This window comes from Myotis myotis, unplaced genomic scaffold (genome assembly GCF_014108235.1).
Source record: "Myotis myotis isolate mMyoMyo1 unplaced genomic scaffold, mMyoMyo1.p scaffold_m19_p_2, whole genome shotgun sequence".
NCBI lineage: Eukaryota > Metazoa > Chordata > Mammalia > Chiroptera > Vespertilionidae > Myotis > Myotis myotis.
The window spans coordinates 174,005,195-174,026,049 of record NW_023416324.1 but is presented as its reverse complement, the minus strand read 5'-3'; the positions used below and the strand labels follow the sequence as shown (position 1 = coordinate 174,026,049).

Sequence of the window (20,855 nt, the reverse complement as noted above, 5' to 3'; positions counted from 1 at the left end):
GATAAAAATTAGCATGTTTTTTTTCCTTCTTCCTCCTTAACCCCTCCTCCATTACCAGATTTTATATTATCTTACTTAGTATTTACTTTTATAACGTTAATCATGCTTCTAGTTCCAATTTTAATTGTGAGCTTTAAAGGATATCTTTTAACTATCCGTTTACAAATGAAACTAGTGAATGTTTTCTACCTCTCCCACCTCCTTTTCTCTTTCTCCTTCCAATTTGTCTTAATGTAAATCTTTTCCTCATTGTCAGAGTGTGTTTTAGGCTTACTTTTGTAGTTAAATATAGTTCATGCTTATCACCAGTGCTTTTGCTACAGTTTTCCTAGTCATTTCTTGGTTGCTGAAGCGGTTTCTTCAAGAAAGGCTCATGAGAACAGTATTCTTTGAGTTGTTCCATCTTCAAATTGTAAGTCTCTAGCTTTCATAGTGAAAAACATTTTGGCTTCCCTTAAGGGTTTTGAAAATATTGCTCTATTATCCTGCATTGAATGCCACTGGAGGGAAATAGGAGGCTAGCCAGAACTTTTTTTTTTCGTTTTCAAAATTGATTGATCTCTTTTCCTGTTTGTTTCTTAATTTTTAGAATCCAGTAATTTTATTGCATTGAGTCTCCTGTGAAATCATTCTAGGCTATTTTTTTTTTTTTTTCTGGTATATGATGTGCCCTTTCAATATGTAGATGTATGTCCCCCCCCCCCCCCCATGGAAATTTTCTTGAATTATCTTGAACTATTCATTTTGTCCCATTGTTTTAGTTTTCTTTTTCAGGGATTCCAGTTCTTTCTCTTCCTGGCTCCGACCCACCCTCCCTCCCTCCTTCTACCCTCCTCTCTCCTTCAGCAGTCTTCTTCCTCTTCCTCTCTCACTCCCTGCCCTCTTCCCCCTCTCCCCCCACACACAAATACTTCACTCACCTCTTAATTCTCTGCCCACTGCATCTCACCCATCACTGTACTTAACATCTAATCAAGAAAAAAAACCCACCTTTTTACTAAACACACCAATGATATCTTAATTGCTAAATCCAATAAATACTTTTCATATCTTACTCATCCTTAGTGCTCTTTTAAATAGTGATAATCACTCCTTTTTGAAATTCTGTATCCTGTAGATATGTGTTCTGATTTTTAAACCTCTGTGATTGTATCTGTGTTGGATTTTCTTTTCATCCTCTGACCATATCATAAATATTAGTTTTCCTTGTGATTCACTTCATTGTCTACTGATTTTTATCTCTATTTATTGTGGACAATTTGAGTTACTGACATATAGATTGTTTCCTCTCATGACTTAAAAATCTAATTCTAACTCAGGTGTTTCTGATTACTATATCCAATTTCTTATTATTCAACATCTAAATAAGGATGCTCCTCAAATCTATTATAGCCAAGACTACACCTACCTTTTTCCTTCTGACACCTCCTCCCATATTTCTTATTTTATGACATTGTCAATCAACCATCACTTAATATAGAAATTTAGGAGTTATTATACTAGTAGACTTCTCCCTGTGCCTTCCAACCCACAAGCAAGTTGTCACCAAGCTCTGTAGTTTACTTTATAAATATTTCTTAATTCTGTTTGTACTGCTTTATGCCTGTTATCACTTCCTGTTTCTTTCTTTGACTACTGTAGAGCCTTCCATCTTCAGTCTTGGTTTTCCAAATCCTCTCATAAAATCACCAACCTGATCTCAAGCTATTAATCTGATGGTGTCACTCTCTATTCTCCCTGTAGTATATCCTTAGTACTAAGTACCAGGCTAGGCACTTAATTCCTTATTTTATATCTTTAATAATTTAAAAATATAATAATTTCTACCTGATAATTATATATGAAGTTTCAGCCATCCATCTATGCTGTTTGTAGTTCTGCTGATGTTCACTCATGTTGCATTATTTCATGAGGTGCTTTTTTTTTTTTTAATATATTTTATTGATTTTTTTACAGAGAGGAAAGGAGAGAGATAGAGAGTTAGAAACATCGATGAGGGAGAAACATCGATCAGCTGCCTTCCGCACATCTCCCACTGGGGATGTGCCCACAACCCAGGCACATGCCCCTGACCGGAATCGAACCCGGGACCCTTCAGTCCGCAGGCCAACGCTCTATCCACTGAGCCAAGCCGGTTTCGGCTCATGAGGTGCTTTAAGTCTTTATTTTGAGTACATTTTCAGTGGGTCTTTATCAGTAGGCCTTATTTTACCTGTGCTAAGCACTATCTCTGGAGAGATTCTGAATTTGTTCTTTTTTTAAAAAATATATTTTATTAATTTTTTACAGAGAGGAAGGGAGAGAGATAGAGAGTTAGAAACATCGATCAGCTGCCTCCTGCACATCTCCTACTGGGGATGTGCCCACAACCCAGGTACATGCCCTTGACCGGAATTGAACCTGGGACCTTTCAGTCCGCAGGCCAATGCTCTATCCACTGAGCCAAACCGGTTCAGGCTGAATTTGTTCTTTCAAGTGCCTCAGGAGTATCCTTTTTAAGGGTCATTTTTGTGTTAATTTCCTGTCTTGATTGTCCCATACTAAGGTGATAGTGTAAATTCAAATCCCAAATCCACCTGCAGGTAAGGTCTTGATTCTTTCTTGGAGAGGACAGATTCACTGCCACTGAGTCCAGGCTGAGGCAGACAACCTTCCTTGTCATCTTCCTTTGTCTACAGGCAGATTCCCCCCTCCCCCCCTAGCCCCGCTAATTTCCTTTCATAAAGGATGCAGCTTCAAGAATCGTAGTTTTAGCCAGTTCTTTTCTTCAATTTTTTTATGTTGCAAGATTCTAAGACCTCAGCTTCTTTTTGAAATTAAAACACAAGCTCTTATGTGACCCCAACATTTATAGGACAGTCTAAGTTGACAGCTCAGGGCTTATTGCTTGGGTTTTCAGTTCCCTTTTCACTTTCAGACCTGGTTTTGGAAGCTCAGCTATACTTTTAAATTTTCCTCAACATTTCTAGGGCGATTCTCCTCCCTCCCCTCTCCCCCCTGAGCTTATCTGGCCCACTATGTTCTTGTTCAGGGTTGAAATTTGATAAAGCTTTAACACTTTTTAAATGTATGATTTTTAGTTCTGTTTTTGAAGAATCTAAATAGAATTTTGAATGTAGCCAAGAAGAATACTGATGATTAAAGGAGGCAGATAGGTGGGTTAGGAATAGCCCTATAATGCTTTCAGCATTATAGCTCCCTTATATGATATTAATCTCAAATAAGTGTTCCTCAGTTTTCTTTTTTTGTCAAACAAGTGCTAGCAGATAGCATTTTCTTCACATAGTGCCTTCTCCCGCCTGATGGGATTTTTTTCCTGCTAATAACTCAGGCCTTCTAGGATTTTTTAAAAAGAAAGCCATCTCTATGCAGCCAGCAGAAAATAAAAGAGTAGTGCTGAAATCTGATGCTTGGTTTTGTGACAATTTTCAGTCATAATAAGCTGTTTCTCCCTCAAACTGTTTCTCTTTAAAAGGCCAAAATTATGGGTTGCTGTTCACTTGATATGAATCTATACATGATGAATTTAAAGCAATCAAAATATTATGAAACTGGGAAGTTAAATTAACTTAAAATAACTAGCTTGGAAGATTATGACAAAATATGGACAACCTTCATTACCTGAGCTACCAACAGTACTAGTTATATCCTATTATCATTTGATGTATTTTATTCTGTTCTTTTCTTTGCAAATTTACAAAATTGTGACATAAATACACATTTTTAACCTAATGTTTATCATAAGGTTGTTGTAAACTCTTTATAAATTTGTAATATCTACATAATATTTTATTTAAACAGCAAATTTACTGTATTATATTTTCATATATTCTATTTAATTCTGATTTCTTCCTCCTATCCTCCTTCTCCTGCCTCTATACAGAAGTGAATACCTTAATGCATTATAAATTTTTTTCTTAAAAGTATTAGGATACATTTTTAGATAGAATTACTGTAAAGTATTTTCACATTTCTACGACTTTTGACACATACTGCCAAATTGTTTACCAGAAACATGGTATAGAGTTATATTCTCCCAGAAGTCTTAAACAGACCACTTTCATTTTATGTTGTGTCTAACCAGTGAGCCATTGGACAAATATATGATGCTGATGCTTTCTTTATGGTTTCTATACAGGATATGGTGCCTGTCATAGTTGATTACTGCCTTCTGCTACAGCGAAAGTGAGTATACATGGCCTGTCAGATTCAGTTATTTTGAACTCAGGTTACCTCTTTCTTATATTATAATTTACTGGTATGAATTTGACTGGCTAGGTTAAAAAAAATTTTTTTAATACATTTTTATTGATTTCAGAGAGGAATGGAGAGGGAGAGAGATAGAAACGTCAATGATGAGAGAGAATCATTGATTGGCTGCCTGCTGCATGCTTCCCACTGGGGATCAAGCTGCAACCCAGGCATGTGCCCTGGTTCATAGGTCAATGCTCAACCATTGAGCCACACTGGCCAGCCTTAAAATTTAATTTACAGAAATTTGATTCTTCTATAATTTGCAGTCCATTACTGTGGTGGGTGCTAACATCCCCTCTGGGTTCTCTTTTCCTACTAGAGCAGTGGTTCTCAACCTGTGGGTCGCGACCCCTTTGGCGGTTGAACTACCCTTTCACAGGGGTCGCCTAAGACCATCCTGCATATCAGATATTTACATTACGTTTCATAACAGTAGCGACATTACAGTTATGAAGTAGCAACAAAAAATAATTTTATGGTTGGGTCACAACATGAGGAACTGTATTTAAAGGGCCAGATGGTTGAGAACCACTGTACTAGAGGAATGAGAGACTCGGGAGACCCATTTATACTTAAGAATTCTTTTATACTGTAAAATCCTTTTTATGGCAGGAATCACACTATTTTTTTCTCTGTATGGCATTCCAGTCAATGTGTTATGCACATCTTTTTTTCGTTAAAATTTAGCTTTTCATTAATTCTTTAAAATCAGAAATGACAAGAAATTGTTTTTGAAGACCTGTACTTTTATTTTCATAATTTGGTCTCTGTTCCACAATTTCCTTTTTTAAAAAAACTCTTTATTGTTTAAAGTATTACATATAGTATTACATATATCTCCTTTTTTCTCCATTGACCTCACCCCCCCTAGTGTCTGTGTCCATTGGTTATACATATATGCATGCATACAAGTCCTTTGGATGATCTCTTCCCCCTCGCCCCCCTCCCCTATCTTCCCTCTGAAGTGTGATGGTCTGTTCGATGCTTCTATGTCTCTGGTTCTATTTTTGTTCATCAGTTTATGTTTTCATTAAATTCCACAAATGAGTGAGATTATGTGAATTTTTTCTTTCTCTGACTGGCTTATTTCACTTAGCATAATGCTCTCCATGTCCATCCATGCTGTTGCAAATGGTAAGAGTTCTTTCTTTTTTACAGCAGTGTAGTATTTCATTGTGTAGATGTACCACTGTTTTTTAATTCACTCATCTACTGATGGGCACTTAGGCTGTTTCCAAATTTTAGCTCTTTATTGTAAGTTGTGCTGCTATGAACATGGGGGTGCATATATCCTTTCTGATTTTGTTTATTCGGATCCTCTCTCTTTGCTGCTTGGTGAGCCTGGCTAGAGCTTCATCAATCTTGTTTATGCTTTCAAAAAACCAGATCTTGGTTTCATTCATCTTTTGTATTGTTTTTTTTTGTTGTTGTTGTTGTGTGTGTGTGTGTGTGTGTGTGTGTGTTTTGGTTTTTTTTGTCTCTGTGTCATTTATTTCCACTCTGATCTTTATTATTTCCTTCCTTCTGCTCACTCTGGGCTTTTCTTGTTGCTCTCTTTCTAATTCTTCAAGTTGCATAGTTAGATGGTTTATTACTAGTTTTTCTTGTTTTGTTTCTTTTTGTTTTTTTTGGTTTTTTGGGGTTTTTTTTGAGGTAGGCCTGTAATGCTATGAACTTCCCTCTCAGGACTGCTTTCACTGTGTTCTATAGATTTTGGATTGTTGTGTTTTCATTGTCATTTGTTTCCAGGATTTTTTTTTTTTTTATTTCTTCTTTGATCTCTTTGGTAACCCAATCATTGTTTAATAGCATGCTATTTAGCCTCCAGGTGTTTGAATTTTTTTTATTGTTTTTATGTAGTTGATTTCTTTTTTAGAAACACTAACTTCCCATCGTTCTCCATGGCATTTTATTTATTTTTTTATTCAGTTTTTTAAAAATATATTTTATTGATTTCAGAAAGGAAGGGAGAGGGAGAGAGAGATAGAAACATCAATGATGAGAAAGAATCATTGATCAGCTGCCTCCTGCATGCCCACCAGTGGGGATCGAGCCCACAACTTGGACATGTGCCCTTCACTGGAATCGAACCCGGGATCCTTTAGTCCATAGGCTGACACTCTATCCACTGAGCCAAACCAGCTAGGGCTGTAGTTGATTTCTAATGTTATGCCATTGAGATCTGAGAAGATACTTGATATTATTTCAGTCTTGAATTTGGAGAGACTTTGCCTGTGTACCAATGTGTGGTCTTTGAAAATGTCCCATGCACACTTGAGAAGAATGTATATTTTGTAGCTTTGGGGTGAAATGTTTTGAAGATTTCAATTAAGTCTATCTGATCTAGTGAGTCATATGGGATTGCTGTTTCTTTGCTCATTTTTTGTTTAGAGGATTTATCCAGTGATGTCAATGGTATATTAAAGTCCCCTACTATGATTATATTGCTGTCTCTCTCTCCCTTGATATCTTCCAGAAGTATTTTTTTATGTATTTGGGTGCTCTAGCATTGGGTGCATTTATATTTACCAGAGTTATATACTCTTGTTGTATCGATCCCTTTACTATTATGAAGTGGCCTTCCTTATGCCTTGCTATGGCCTTCACTTTGAGGTCTATTTTGTCAGATAAAAGTATTGCTACCCCTGCTTTTTTTTAAAAAAAATTTCCATTTTCCTGGAAAATATTTTTCCATCCCTTCACCTTCAGTCTGTGTGAGCCCTTGTTGTGAGGTGAGTCATGTTTTCTTATCCATTCAGTCACTCTATGTCTTTTGATTGGAGCATTAGTCCATTTACATTTAAGGTTATTATTGATAGGTACTTGTTTGTAGCCATTTTTATTCTTTATGCCTGTGTTCCTTCTTCCCTTTCTATTTCTTCTTTTTACAACCATCCCTTTAGCATTTCTTGAATTGCTAATGTGGTAGTGATAACCTCCATTAGCCTTTCTTTTTTTCTGCGAAGCTCCTGATTTCCCCTTCAATTTTGAATGATAGCCTTGCTGGGTAGAGTATTCTTGGATTCAGACCCTTGCTTTGCATCACTTTGAGTACTTCATTCCATTCCCTTCTGGCCTGATGTGTTTCTGTTGATAAATCATTTGATAATCTAATGGGACATCCCTTGTAGGTAACTCTCTGTCTCTTATAGCCTTTATGATTCTCTCCTTGTCATTAACGTTTACCATTATAATTACAGTGTGTATTGGTGTGGGTCTTTCATGTTCATCATGTTCGGGACTCTGTGTTTGTGTGACTTTTCTTCCCTAAATCAGGGAAGTTTTCTGTAATTATTTCTTCAGATAGGTTTTCTAATCCTTGCTCCTCTTCTTGTCTTTCTAGCACTTCTATTATACATATGTTACTTCGTTTCATGTTTTCCCAAAGGTCCCTTAGGCTATCCTCCTTTCTAATTTTTTTCTCCAATTGCTGTTCAGATTAGGTGTGTTTCTCTGCCCTGTCTTTTAACTCACCAATTTGGTCCTCTACTTCTTCTAGTCTACTGTTGAAACCTTCCATCATGTTTTTTTTTATTGTAGCTATATCAATTTTGTATTTCCTCTTGATCCTTACATAGTTGTTGATATTCTCATCCATCTGGTTTATGAACTGTATGACCCTGATTGACTCTAAATTCCTTTTCGGACATATTGCATGCCTCTGTTTCATTTAGTTCTTCTTCTGGCAATTATTTCCTTTTCTTTCCTTTGGGGTTTGTTTCTTTGTCTCTCCATTTTTGCTGTCTCTTTCTGGCCCTGTGCTCCCTGCTTGAGGTCCAAGGGGTTAAAGTCCCTAGTAGTCTAATGGTCTTAAACTCGCTAGCCTTGGGGGATGGGTATGCCTTGAGCTTTACACCTTTATTGTCTCTGCTCTGAGTTGTACCTCCTTCTCCCATGGTTCTGGTTCCTCAGTTAGTCATTTCTTGGGGTTGGTACAGGTGGGTATACAGTTCCTCTGGTGTGTGACTGTGAGGGCCCAGAGCCCTCTGGCATGTAATCCGCTATGCAGCTCCAGCCCCTAAGGTGGGATGTTGTGCTAGGTCCCTCTGTCAGTGCACTTTCAGTGTGGTTCTGTGACCTGAGGTTGGGCACACCAGGTCCACCAGCAACTCTGACCTGGGATGAGGGGAGGGCGCATGCTAGGTCACAGTTCTGTCTGTGCTAGGGGTAGGGTGTGTACTAGCTGAAGGCTCTGTCTGTGCTGATGCCAGAGCACCCAGCAGCCCAAGACTCTGTCTCTGCTGGGAGCATAGTACACACTGGACTGCAGCTCTGTCTGGGTTGGGGGTGGGGCAGTTGCCCCGCAAGGGCTCTGTCTGTGCTGGTGGCAGAGCACGCTCTGTCTGCAGCCTGCTCACTAGGCAAGGGCTTTGTCTGGGCAGAGGTTGTAGCATGCACCTGGCTGCAGTTCTGTATTGGGATCAGGGATGGAGCAGGGAGTGGCTTGCACTCATAGCGTGGTGACCTGAAGTTGGGATCCTGGGATTCTGGGTTTGGGCACTGGCTAGGAGGCACAGCTCTGGAGGTCTGTTTGGTGTGTTCTCACTGCAGACATCTGATTCCCACGTCGGGTACTGTGATGCTCACTGCTGCAGCATGGTGGTCTTCCACGCAGGTTATGGCTGGCAAGCGGCTCCCTGCACAGGTCTGAGGGTGCTGTCTGAGTTCGGTCTGGATGTTGGTGTGGCAGCCCTCCTGGCCTCCGTTGCTCCCCTCTATAAGATGGTGTGTGTTCTGCACCAAAGCCAAGCAGGCCTTGGGGTGCCCATGGTGGTAATAGGGCCTTCCCCTCTAGGAGAGCCCAATCTACCAGTCCCTGGGACTCCTGAGATATCTATCTGTCCCTCATAAACCCACACACATACCACTCATGTCCACACACACGCCTCTCACTTCTTTACTCTGTCATACTCTCTCTCTCCTTGCCATCCTGTCGGCCACTATGTTCAATGTCTCTGTTCCACAATTTTAGTTTGGTAGTGTATATTTCTTTTTTAATATTAGACAAACATATGTCTCAAGGCTTTTTGTAGGACTTGTAATAATGTGTCACTTTGCCTATATAAGAGTAGTCATAATTTCAGTTAATTTTGGTAATAGGTCCAGAGTTTAATTGAACTATAACTATAATTTTGAACATTGTTTAAAAATATGTACTATGCTATTATGTCAATTATATTTTAATAAAATTGTTATAAAACAAAATAGGTGCTATATTGTAGATGATCTTGACCACTTGGAGCTTATATCACTGCAAGCAGATGTCCAAAAAGAAGCCATCTTTCAAATGACTTGAATTATATATAAATATGAACTAAAATGATTTATGTTAACCCATTGTATGCCATAACCATCTGTAGATGCAAGCGGTGTACCTTTTCCACATGCCACGCATGTCTATAAAAAAATGTTTTCCCTAAGTGGCAGTCCTGACCAACTTTAAAATCATTTTTTGTGAGAATGTTCAGCTGAAAATATTCAAGAATATCTGAATTGTGAGTTATGTATTTATTTTTATAATGTAATTGCAAATTGATTTTTTAAATTAAATTCAAATTATTTTTTTAATTAAATTCAAATCAGTGGCGTGTGGGGATGGTTTCTGTTTTGGATGCATGGCAGTTAACTGGTTAAATCTAAAGGGAACCTGAAGTGGTATTTCAGTAGCCAGGGCATTTGTTCAGTCTTGTTCAACATCAGGATTATTATTTGAGAAACAGAAAGATCTTAATTATCAAGAATGTTTGAGGAACTGGATGTTTTGGATGCTGTTTTATTTATTTACTAGAGGCCCGGTGTATGAAATTTGTGCGTGGGTACAGTCCCTAGGCCTGGCCTGTGATCAGGGCCATCTTCCTCAGTTGCCTGCAGCCAGCCCTGCTCCCCGCCACCACCCACCACTGGTTCCCTGTTTGCCATTGGGTGATCAGAGCCTGCCGGCTGGTGGGAGGGACTGAGAGGTCGGCCGTTCTGCCTGCTCACCTGCTTCACTCCCCACTGCCACCCACCCCCAGGACCCCATTTACCATTGGATGGGTGATGGGAGCCTGCTGGCCAGGGAAAGAGACCAAGAGGTGGTCAGTGCGCCTCATAGTGACTGGTTGAGTAGTTGTTCTGGTCATTCTGCCATTAGGGTCAATTTGCATATTACCCTTTTATTATATAGGATTTTTTATAATTGCATGTTAAAATTTTAAACACCAAAACTATGGGGGGAAATGTGCCTCTAATTTTATGACAGCTCTATTGAGATATAATTCACGTACCGTAAAATTCACCCTTTTAAAGTATACACTTCAGTGATTTTTAATATATTTACAGAGTTGTACAACCATCACCACAATTAAGCCATGCCTTTTTAAAGGAAATATTTACAAATTGTGATGTTTGTATCAAAAAACAGAGCATTTTGAACATAATTTCTTAAAGTTCATTTGGACTTTGCTTTTACTTTTATAAATAATAAAAAGACCAGCCCAAATCACCTTTAGATTTAAGTCCCACTTATATTTAGTGGGGATATATTTATTTGGTTTTTGTTATAGTTTATAATAGACTGTCAAGCATGAGGATTGATGATCTTGCTCCCTTCAGAGAGTCTCTGAAGTTACAATTATCATCAAAACTGAGTTCTTCACTTTTTTTGAATTGTAAAATTAATAGTGCACAACGTGGATTTAGCCATTTCCTCTATCCATTTGAAGTTATGAATGGTAAACTCCAAATAATATTTCTTTTTTTTTTTTTTTAGATTTTGGGTTGTTTTTATTGTAGTTTATTTCTAATATTATGCCATCATGGTCTGAGAAGATGCTTGGTATGATTTCAATCTTCTTGAATTTGGGGAGACTTTGTTTGTGACCCAATATGTGGTCTATTTTTGAATATGTCCCATGAGCCCTTGAGAAGAATGTATAATCCGTGGCTTTGGGGTGAAGTGTTCTGAAGATGTCAATTAAGTCCATCTGATCTAGTGAGTCATTTAGGATTGCTATTTCTTTGCTGATTTTTTGTCTAGAGGATTTATCCAGTGATGTTAGTGGTGTATTAAAGTCCCCTACTATGATTGTATTGTTGTCGATCTCTCCTTTGATATCTTCCAGGAGTTTTTTTATGTATTTGGGTGCTCCTGCATTGGGTGCATATATGTTTATCAGGGTTATATCTTCTTATTGTATTGATTCCTTTAGTATTATGAAGTGGCCTTCCTTATCTCTTGTTATGGCCTTCACTTTGAGGTCTATTTTGTCAGATAAAAGTATTGCTACCCCAGCTTTTTTTTCATTTCCATTTGCCTGAAAGATATTTTTCCATCCCTTCTCTTTCAGTCTGTGTGAGTCCCTTCTTCTGAGGTGGGTCTCTTATAGACACAAATGTATGGGTCATGTTTTTTTTATCCATTCAGCCACTCGATGTCTTTTGGTTGGAGCATTTAGTCCGTTTACGTTTAAAGTTATTATTGAAAGGTACTTGTTTGTAGCCATTTCTTTTTGTGTGTAGCTGTTTTCTTTCTGAGCTTTTTATTTCTTCTTTTTACACCAGTCCCTTTAGCATTTCTTGCATTGCTGGCTTGGTGGTGATAAACTCCCTTAGCCTTTTTTTGTCTGTGAAGCTTCTTATTTCCCCTTCAATTTTGAATGATAGCCTTGCTGGATAGAGTATTCTTGGATTCAGTCCTTTGCTTTGCATCACTTTGTAAATTTCCGTCCATTCTTTTCTGGCCTGATGTGTTTCTGTTGAGAAATCATTTGATAATCTAATGGGAGATCCCTTGAATGTAACTTTCCATCTCTCTCTTGCAGCCTTTAAGATTCTCTCTTTGTCCTGAACATTTGCCATGGTAATTATGATGTGTCTTGGTGTGGGTCTTTTCGGGTCCACCTTGTTGGGGACTTTCTGTGCTTGTGTGATTTTTTTCTTCCCCACCTCTGGGAAGTTTTCTGATATTATTTCCTCAAATAGGTTTTCTAACCCTTGTTCCTCGTTCTGTTGTTCTGGCACCCATATTATTCGTATGTTGTTTCGTTTCATGTTGTCCCATATCTCCCTTAGGCTCTCCTCCTGTCTTTTAATTTTTTTCTCCAATTGCTGTTCAGTTTGGCTGTGTTTTGTTTCCCTGTCTTCTAATTCGCTAATTCGGTTCTCTACTTCTTCTAGTCTACTGTTGAAACTTTCATTGGTGTTTTTTATTGCAGCTATATCACTCTTTATTTCTTCTTGGTTCTTATATAATTTATTGATTTTTTTTATCTGTTTCTTCTTGCTTCTTGCATAAGTTGTTGATTTTTTCCTCCATCCGGTTTATGCACTCTAGGACCCTTTATCTGAATTCTTTTTCTGTCATGTTGCATGCCTCTGTATCACTTAGCTGCCTTTCTGGCGAGTCCTCCTTTTCTTTCCTTTAGGGGTTTCTTTGTCTACCCATGTTTGATTGTACCGCCATATCTAGATGTTGAGTCGTTCAGTGGCTGCTCCTTGGGTGGCAGTGGCTTCTTGGGCTACGGTTGCTCCTTGGGCGGTTGTGGTAGTAGCTGCTCCTCAGTTGGTAGCAGCTCCTCTGGTGGGTGCTGTTCACAGTTGTGGTGGCTCCTCTGGCTGGTGGGGGGAGGCTTCACACACAGCTGCTGTTCCTCAGACAGAGGGTGTGGTGATCAGGTGGCTGCTGTTCCTTGGGTGGGGTCGGGCTACACAAGCCCAAATAATATCTTTAATATGTGTTTTAATATAAAGTGAGGTTATTCAGAAAGAACAATGACCTACTAGAGGCCCACTGCATGAAATTCGTGTGTGGGGGGGTTACGCTCAGCCCAGCCTGCACCCTCTAAAATCTGGGACCCCTCAGGGGATGTCCGACTGTCGGTTTAGGCCCGCCTTACGACCGGCAGTCAGACATCTGTCTCATGATCCAGGACCACTGGCTCCTAACTGCTTGCCTGCCTGGTTACCCCTAACTCCCCCCCGCCCCCGCTGGCCTGGACGCCCCTTACTGCCCCCCTGCCAGGCTGGTCACCCCCAATTGTCCTTGCCCTGGCCTGGTCACCCCTAACCGCCCCCCCCCACCCCCCCGCCGGCCTGGCTGCCCCACGCAGCCTGCTGCTCGGTCGTTTGGTTGCCCCTCACTAACCCCCTGCTGGCCTGGTCACCCCACAGGCCTGCTGCTCGGTCGTTTGCCACTAACCCCCCTGCTGACCTGGTCGCCTTACGCAGCCTGTTTGGTCGTCCGTTTGGTTGCAATGGTCGCTTAGGCTTTTATATATATATAGCTATATATAGATTATTCAGAATGGATGTTCTGTTATTCTGTTATACTGGCTTTAGGGAGGCTAAGCTAGAAGTGATATAAACAGCAGTTTTGAAGTTAGCCCTTCCTGTACAGAGAGTTGGCACCAGGAGTATAATGCCAAATATAAACAGAAAAACAAGAGCTAAAAACTCATTTTGTATGTACTTCTTTCTCCCTCCTTCCCAGAGTGATGAGAACATGTCTTAGAATTTTGTTTTGTTTTTATTTTAAGCTAGAAATGTAGTTAGGAATTGCTGAATTTTAGTTTTCTTACTTCTTTATTATAGCCTCTGACTGGTTAAGAAAGAAACTTAGAGTTTTGCCATTAATCTTACAGCATTGCATGCTGCTGTGTGTTGCAGAAGTGCCTTGTTTGTCAACTTTTAGGCTCTGTTTACTGAGTTTTTAGCTCTTTAATTCTCCTCCCCAGGGCTTTTGTGCTGAACTAAAATATATAATTATCTTCCCTAGCATGTTGTTTTTAACAACACGTTGCAGAGTGCAAGCACTGGCAAATCTGACATTTTCTTTAAATTTATTAGAGTTACTCTCACTTTATGTTTCTTATAGTAAAGCTTCATTAATTTCAGTTTCTTTTACTTGGCTAGTAATTTGTAATCACAAACATGTGATGGATTATTGATTAAAATGAAACTAACATGAAAATACTCTGATAAATATGAAGCAAAGGGGAAATGATGCAGAAATTACATTTGTGGATATGAAATAAAAAGGATATGGACCCCGCTTCTCCCCCTCCCCCACCCCCAGGATATTGCAAATGCTGTTTATTGAAAAGTGGCTGTGGTTCTGATGAGTTGCAGCCAGTCTGTTTATTGTCTGCCCCTTCCAGGACTTTAAAAGGGACAAGACCCTATCCCACTCTGTTCAGAATCTGTCCTGACCTTTTTGTGGAACTTGTCATGAGAGTCCTCACCTGTGGATGAACCATTTGCACTTTTCACAATTGACAGGATACACATCTAGAGAGATTATACATTTAGTAAAAAAATAAAGAATACTGACAGGCATATAGGACTAGCATAGTTTTTGTATTTAAACAAAAAAAAAGGCATGAGCCCAGTGTGGCTCAGTGGTTGAGTGTCAACCTGTGACCTGGGAAGTCACGTGGCTCAATTCTGGTCAGGGCACATGCCCAGGTTGCAGGCTCAATCCCCAGTGTGGGACTTGCAGGAGGCAGCCAATGAGTCTCTCTCATCATTGATGTTTCTATCTCTCTCTCCCTCCTTTCCTCTATAAAATCAATAAAATAATTTTTTTAAAAAAGGAATGAATGAATTAGTGAATGATTCAAGGCAATACAATGCATAAATGAAAACTTGGAAAACATTTAATTTTGTCATTCATCAGAGAGTTGAAAACAGTGATGTTCAATTTATACTTATTAAATTATCTGGGGGGGGAACAGTTGTCTGGTGAAACTGGTATTATTATACATTGCTGGTAGCAGTGTAAACTGGTACTGTGGTGCTTTTTCAAGATAATTTAGTAATACATTTCAAGTGCCACACAATTTTTCTCATATCTTTTAACTAGAGATAGAATTCTAAAAGTAGTATGACTAGGACATTAAGCTCCTCAGATGGTAAAGTCTATATATGTAGATGTTCATTGTGGCGTCTCTCATAATATTAAAATACTGGAAGTAAGTGATAAAGCCATCAATACAGGGATAGCTTAGGGAATTCTGCTGTTTTAGCACATTGAAGCATTGTGAGTTAGGATGGTCATTTTAAAAGTAGGTAGCAACTTAGAATAATGCTTATATAATGTTATATGAAAACAATTTTTAAAAAAAGAAAACAGAATTTAGAATTATACCTATGAAGGGAATAACTAAAAGTATTAATGGACTATTTGCAGAAGAAATATGAATGAGTGGATAAAATATAATTACTGAGTATAGTGGCATTTAGATTAATTTCAAAAACTTGTTTCTGCAATAAAATTATTTCCAGACATATTTTTAAAGTATTGTACATTTTCTACTTCTACTATCTATAATCACTGCCTAACTCCTTTGGGAAGCCAATGTTAAGAACTAGATAAAGAAGCAAGTTGCCTCTGAAGATCAGCTAGGAATATTTAGATACCATAGAAGAGGAAGAGATAACTTGTGAATAGTCCTTTTTGATTTTATCCTATTTCATCATGTTCACTACACTATCTGCTCCCATGTGTTGTCTTTCCGAAGCAGTGTGCCATAATAGACTCAGACAGGATTTAGGCGGGAAGGCTGAGTTCCCATTCTGACTCTATCACCTGTCAGCTATGTGCCTTTCAGCAAATAATGTAACTTACTCACCTTTTCTTATTTGTAAAAGAAGTATTGGGAGAATTAAGATTGTATATATGTATACACACACACACACATTAAGATTTTCATAATATAAAGACCCATGCAAATATTGTTACTGTTTTTAATAAACTTGTAAGTTGAAATATAAAAAAGAGGATATATTTAGTAGACTGGATTTAATGGATGTTTGGAATGTTCCTAAAAGTTTGTATGTCTTTTTCTTTCTGTTATAGAGATCTTTTATTTAGCCAGATGTATGACAAATTAAGTGAGAATTCAGTGGCCAAAGGAGTGTTTTTGGAGTGCCTTGAGCCATATATTTTAAGTGATAAATTGGTGGGGATCACACCCCAGGTAATGAAAGACTTGCTTGTTCATTTCCAAGATAAAAAGTTAATGGAAAATGTGGAAGCTCTCATTGTACATATGGATATCACCAGCTTAGATATTCAGCAGGTGAGTTTATAGACAGTCTACTAACTTACAGATTAAACATCATTCCTTTATTGATTATACAGGGTGGGGCAAATGTAGGTTTACAGTTATATGTGAAATAGTTTATTCTTGTACTATTATTTATTAATCATTGTATTATTTTACATACAAATAAACTATAAGCCTACTTTTGCCCAACCCTGTGTTTACCTGACTGATTGGACCTCACTCTGCCATCTGTCAACCCCGGTTACTTACTGAGCACTCTTGCTATGATGTCTTATAAGCTTCTATTTGTCAGTATGTTTCTTAGGACTGTTCTTTATTGACTGGTCCTTCTTTATCTGTTTGTTAACGACTACAGTTTTCATCCTGCAAGTGTATTTCAACTGAGTACTTTCACATGAATAATAAAATATTTTTACTTTAAGAGTATGGTGCTATTTTTAAAAAATAAAAGATAGTTTCTAAGTCCAGAGTTGATAATTATCATGCATTGAGTTTTGAAATAGTATAAGAAGCAAAGTACAGGACATCTCAGAATGATCAGCTATCTTGTTGTTTGATAATATGTTTCCAGTATATCTGAGGTTTCTATAACAAGTTTTCAGCCCTTAATTGAGGAGCAGTATATATTCTGGCCTAAGATGTTTCACAATTTACCTCTTTATTTCCACATTAGTCCTAATAATGAACATGCTGCTCCTGCAAAGGCACGAAGTTGCTAAGCCACTAAGCCCTGTTAAACTAAAATATGGGTAACTTACAAAGATCTTAGACAGGCCAAAAGTTTTCTTTTAATGTGCAAAATTACATAGAAATGAAGGGTTTAGAGAAATGGTTGTTTCCTTCCTGGAAGCTCTTTATGAATGGCTGTGAGTAAAGAGTAAAGTAAAACCAAATCCTCCGTTATATATGCCTTTGTATTATATGGGTAATTTGGCATAGTATTCACAGTCTGATAATTGGTCTGGTGGTTTGAGAGCATGTTATCAGCCTAGCTTTATTTACCTATCACAATATAGGAGAAATTTCTCTTTCTAACATTTAAGCTTTTCCCCAATACTGTGTAAATAAATTCTAATCTTTTTACATTAAAACAATCAAAAAATGTCTCCTTCAGTTTCCTTTTTCTCCATATCAGTTCTGCTTTCCTTCTTCCCTGAGGTTACCCCATCTCATTCTTCCCAGTCACTGATTTCTTGAAAGCATTGTCTAAATTGCTATTTCCATTTTTTTATATTCTAATAACTCTTCAACTTTGCTTTCACCACAGTTAGCAATGACTTCCATGTCCACCATATCAACTGATATTTTTCATATTTTATTTACTCTTTCAGATGAACAGTATTTTGATCATTAATTCAAGGAGCATTTATTGAATCTGAGGTTCTAAGGATGTTTTATGGACCCTAGTGGACAAGACTTGCCCTCTGTTAAGGCTTACATTTTAGCAAAAAGTTAGACAATTAGCAGATAAGTAAACAAATTAGAAATATCCAAAATCAAGTGTTATATTAAAAGTCAAACAGGCAATCTGGTAGGGAGAGAATAGTCTACTTTAGATTGGCTAATTATAGAAAGTCTTTCTGAGGAAGCAACCTTGAGTGGTTCCGAAGGACAAGAAGTGCCGGGAGCCGGTCCATGCTTGCTGTTTCAAGGGACCTGGCATATATGGCATACTGTTCTTAATATGTTTGCTCACCTTCTTGGCACTATGTGTTTTAACCAAGGTCGCCTCTCTGAGAAAGGTTGTTTCCCCAGGTAGGGATTTTCCCCTGAAGTTAGGGAGGGAATAAAACCTCTTAACTAGTGCCAGGTGGGTAATTAATCACTTTAACTACGAACAATCATGCTTAAGCTACATAATCTTTACTCCCTGGAATGGAGATAAGAAACGCCCTAACCTTTGTAATAGAGATTGATAGGATTGAATCAACTGGTATAAATACAGATGTAATAAGACAGTAAGACACAGAACTTAGAATACGGAACCAAGAGAGACGGAACCTAGGCACAGAACCTACACAGAACGTTCTCTAGAGACAGAAGAACTTCGCTGGAGAGAACATGGCAAAAGTTCCTGGACAGAAACTGGCCTCAGAACCTAGAGACAGAACCTAGCGAGAGAACATGGCAAAAGATCCTGGACTGAACCTGACTACAGAAATTGGCAAGAGAACCTGACTAGAACCTGGTAACTGAACCTGGCTGGAGAACCTGGACAGAACCTGGCTGGGGAACCTAGCAAGAGAACTTGGACACAGAACCTGGCTGGAGATCCTAACCAGAACTTCACTGGAGATCCTGAACAGATCTTGGCTAGAGATCCTGGCTAGGCTGCTGCTCAACTGAATGCTGTCTCCGTGTCCTTCCTTCTTCGCCGACTCCGTCCACACCTTTGGGGACCCCTGGACCTGCTGGGGTTGGACCCCGGCAAAGAAGGAATCACTAATGTAAAGATCTTGGAGAAGAAGATTGCAATAGTTAAAAGCAACAGCTCATGAAAAAAATATTTTTATGTGTGCCTTAGGGGTTAAAGTAACAGATAAAAGACAAACAGAGTTGGAGACTCTTTGAAAGAGAGAGGTAGACCTTTCAGGGCAAGGTAAAAGTTTTAAGCAAGATTCTCTGGTTTGCTTTAGGAGTAACAGAAGAAGGGGTGAGGGCTAAGGACAGAAGAAGCAAGGAGACTAGTTAGGAGCTGGTCCAGAAGGTGGTCCTGGCCAAAGATGGTAGCAGTGAGATGGAGAGAGAGGGCCTGGTTTTGGATATGTTTTGGAGGTAGAACTGTTTTGCTGATGAATTGGGTGGTGGTTGGGGGAGGGGGCAATTTAAGGATGATGTCTAGTTTTTTGTTTTGAGAAACAGTAGTGATTTATTTAAGAAGTTTGGAAGATTGGTGTAGGTCTAGGGTTGGGAGACAAAAATCAGGAATTCTGTTTTGCCATTTTATTTTAAGATAGCTACTAGATATTCAGGTGAAAATAGCAAGTAAGTGATGAGATATATGGTTCAGAAGTTGGATTAGGACTGAACCTGTAAATGTGCTAGTCATCAGTAAAGATCATGGTATTGGCTGAGAGGAGGGTAGTCAGGGAAGAGAACCTGTGTTTGTCTAGAAAGGCTCTCCCATTACACCTCACTTTGATTTTTACTCTTACCTCTCTGCAACCCCTTATCATTCATTCTCTTTTACTCTTCTACTCCAGCCCTCTCATCACTAAGTAGGATAGTACGACTCTCATAGGAACAGAATACAGAGTACTCTATACTTCAGTCATCTTTATTCCTCTTCCTAAATATTTTCTTAAATTGATTTCTCTCCATTCTTAAACATTTCAAATTCATTACTATTTCTGCCTGCAGAGTTCCCAGTTTCCACCTGTGCCTTTGGCTCACATACATGCATCTGTTTTGTCCTACCTTAAATGTTGCTCCTTTAGGATGACTTCCTGAATACTCCAGACCAAACCAGGTTCCTTTATTGCACTTATCACAGTTGTGTAATAGTGATATGAATTATTTGTCTACTTGAGTATCTTCCCTAAGTTATAGCTCACATACCATTTGGTGCCCCTCCCTTCTTTTAGTTAGTATTTAAGATGATTGGAAGATCTCTAAGGGTGGGGACTAGTCCCATCACTTTATCCCCAGTGCCTAGAAGAGGACCTGCTTGTAGTTGTTCAGCAAATATTTGTAGACCTGTTGACCAAAGCTAAAATGAATATGGAAAAGGTGAGAATAGAGACAAAATAAAATTAGATATTGGAAGATGTTTAGAAGTAGTTCTTATACTATTAAGAGTAGTATTGAACCTACAACAGCTCTTATCAGGGCCTGTGTTTGAGTACTTCAGTTTCAATTTTTTTGCAGAGAAGGAATAAGAAAAATTAGGGAGGAGAATTCAAGATCTTCTCCATTCTTAGAGGTTTAAGGGTAATAATTGGTTTGACTTATTCAATTGTATCGACCAAGCAACTTTTCCTTTTTACAGGTAGTTCTCATGTGTTGGGAAAATCATCTATATGATGCCATGATCTATGTTTACAACAGAGGCATGAATGAGTTTATTAGTCCAATGGAGGTAAGATACTCCCTATCTTGAACACATATTTAATATTGTCTTTTAGTGTTTTTTCCCCTATTTTATATTTTCTTTGAATAGTTTCTGTTTTCATAGAATAATTTTTAAAATTTCTTTTAGATTAGGCTTGGAGCCATTTACGAATTTATTAAGTACCCTTTAATTTCACATTTTCTCCCATTGCTTTTTTATATCTGCATAAGTAAGTATTTAGATATTAGGGAATAATCCTATATAATAAAAGGCCAATATGCAAATTGACCGACCGGCAGAACAAACCAGTTGCTATGACATGCACTGACCACCAGGGGGCAGTGACTCAATGCAGGAGCTGCCACCTGGGGTCAGTTGCCACCTGGGGTCAGTGTGCTCCCACAGCGCTAAGGATGTCTAACTGACGGCTTAGGCCCGCTCCCTCTGGAGCGGGCCTAAGCCATCAATTGGACATCCGCCAAGGGCTCCTGGACTACAAGAGA

The 20,855-nt window shown here is 38.6% G+C and overlaps 1 protein-coding gene across 17 annotated transcripts in view; it reads left to right on the top strand.

Annotated features, from left to right (window-relative positions):
• Window positions 1–20,855, top strand: part of VPS8 (VPS8 subunit of CORVET complex) — a 267,100-nt gene that overhangs the window by 102,528 nt on the left and 143,717 nt on the right. For all 17 annotated transcript variants that reach the window (XM_036352529.1, XM_036352534.1, XM_036352531.1 and 14 more), the window contains 3 exons: window positions 4,139–4,185; window positions 16,091–16,313; window positions 20,290–20,379. In XM_036352529.1, coding sequence (XP_036208422.1) covers window positions 4,139–4,185; window positions 16,091–16,313; window positions 20,290–20,379 — 360 coding nt within the window. The remainder of the gene's footprint in view (window positions 1–4,138; window positions 4,186–16,090; window positions 16,314–20,289; window positions 20,380–20,855) is intronic.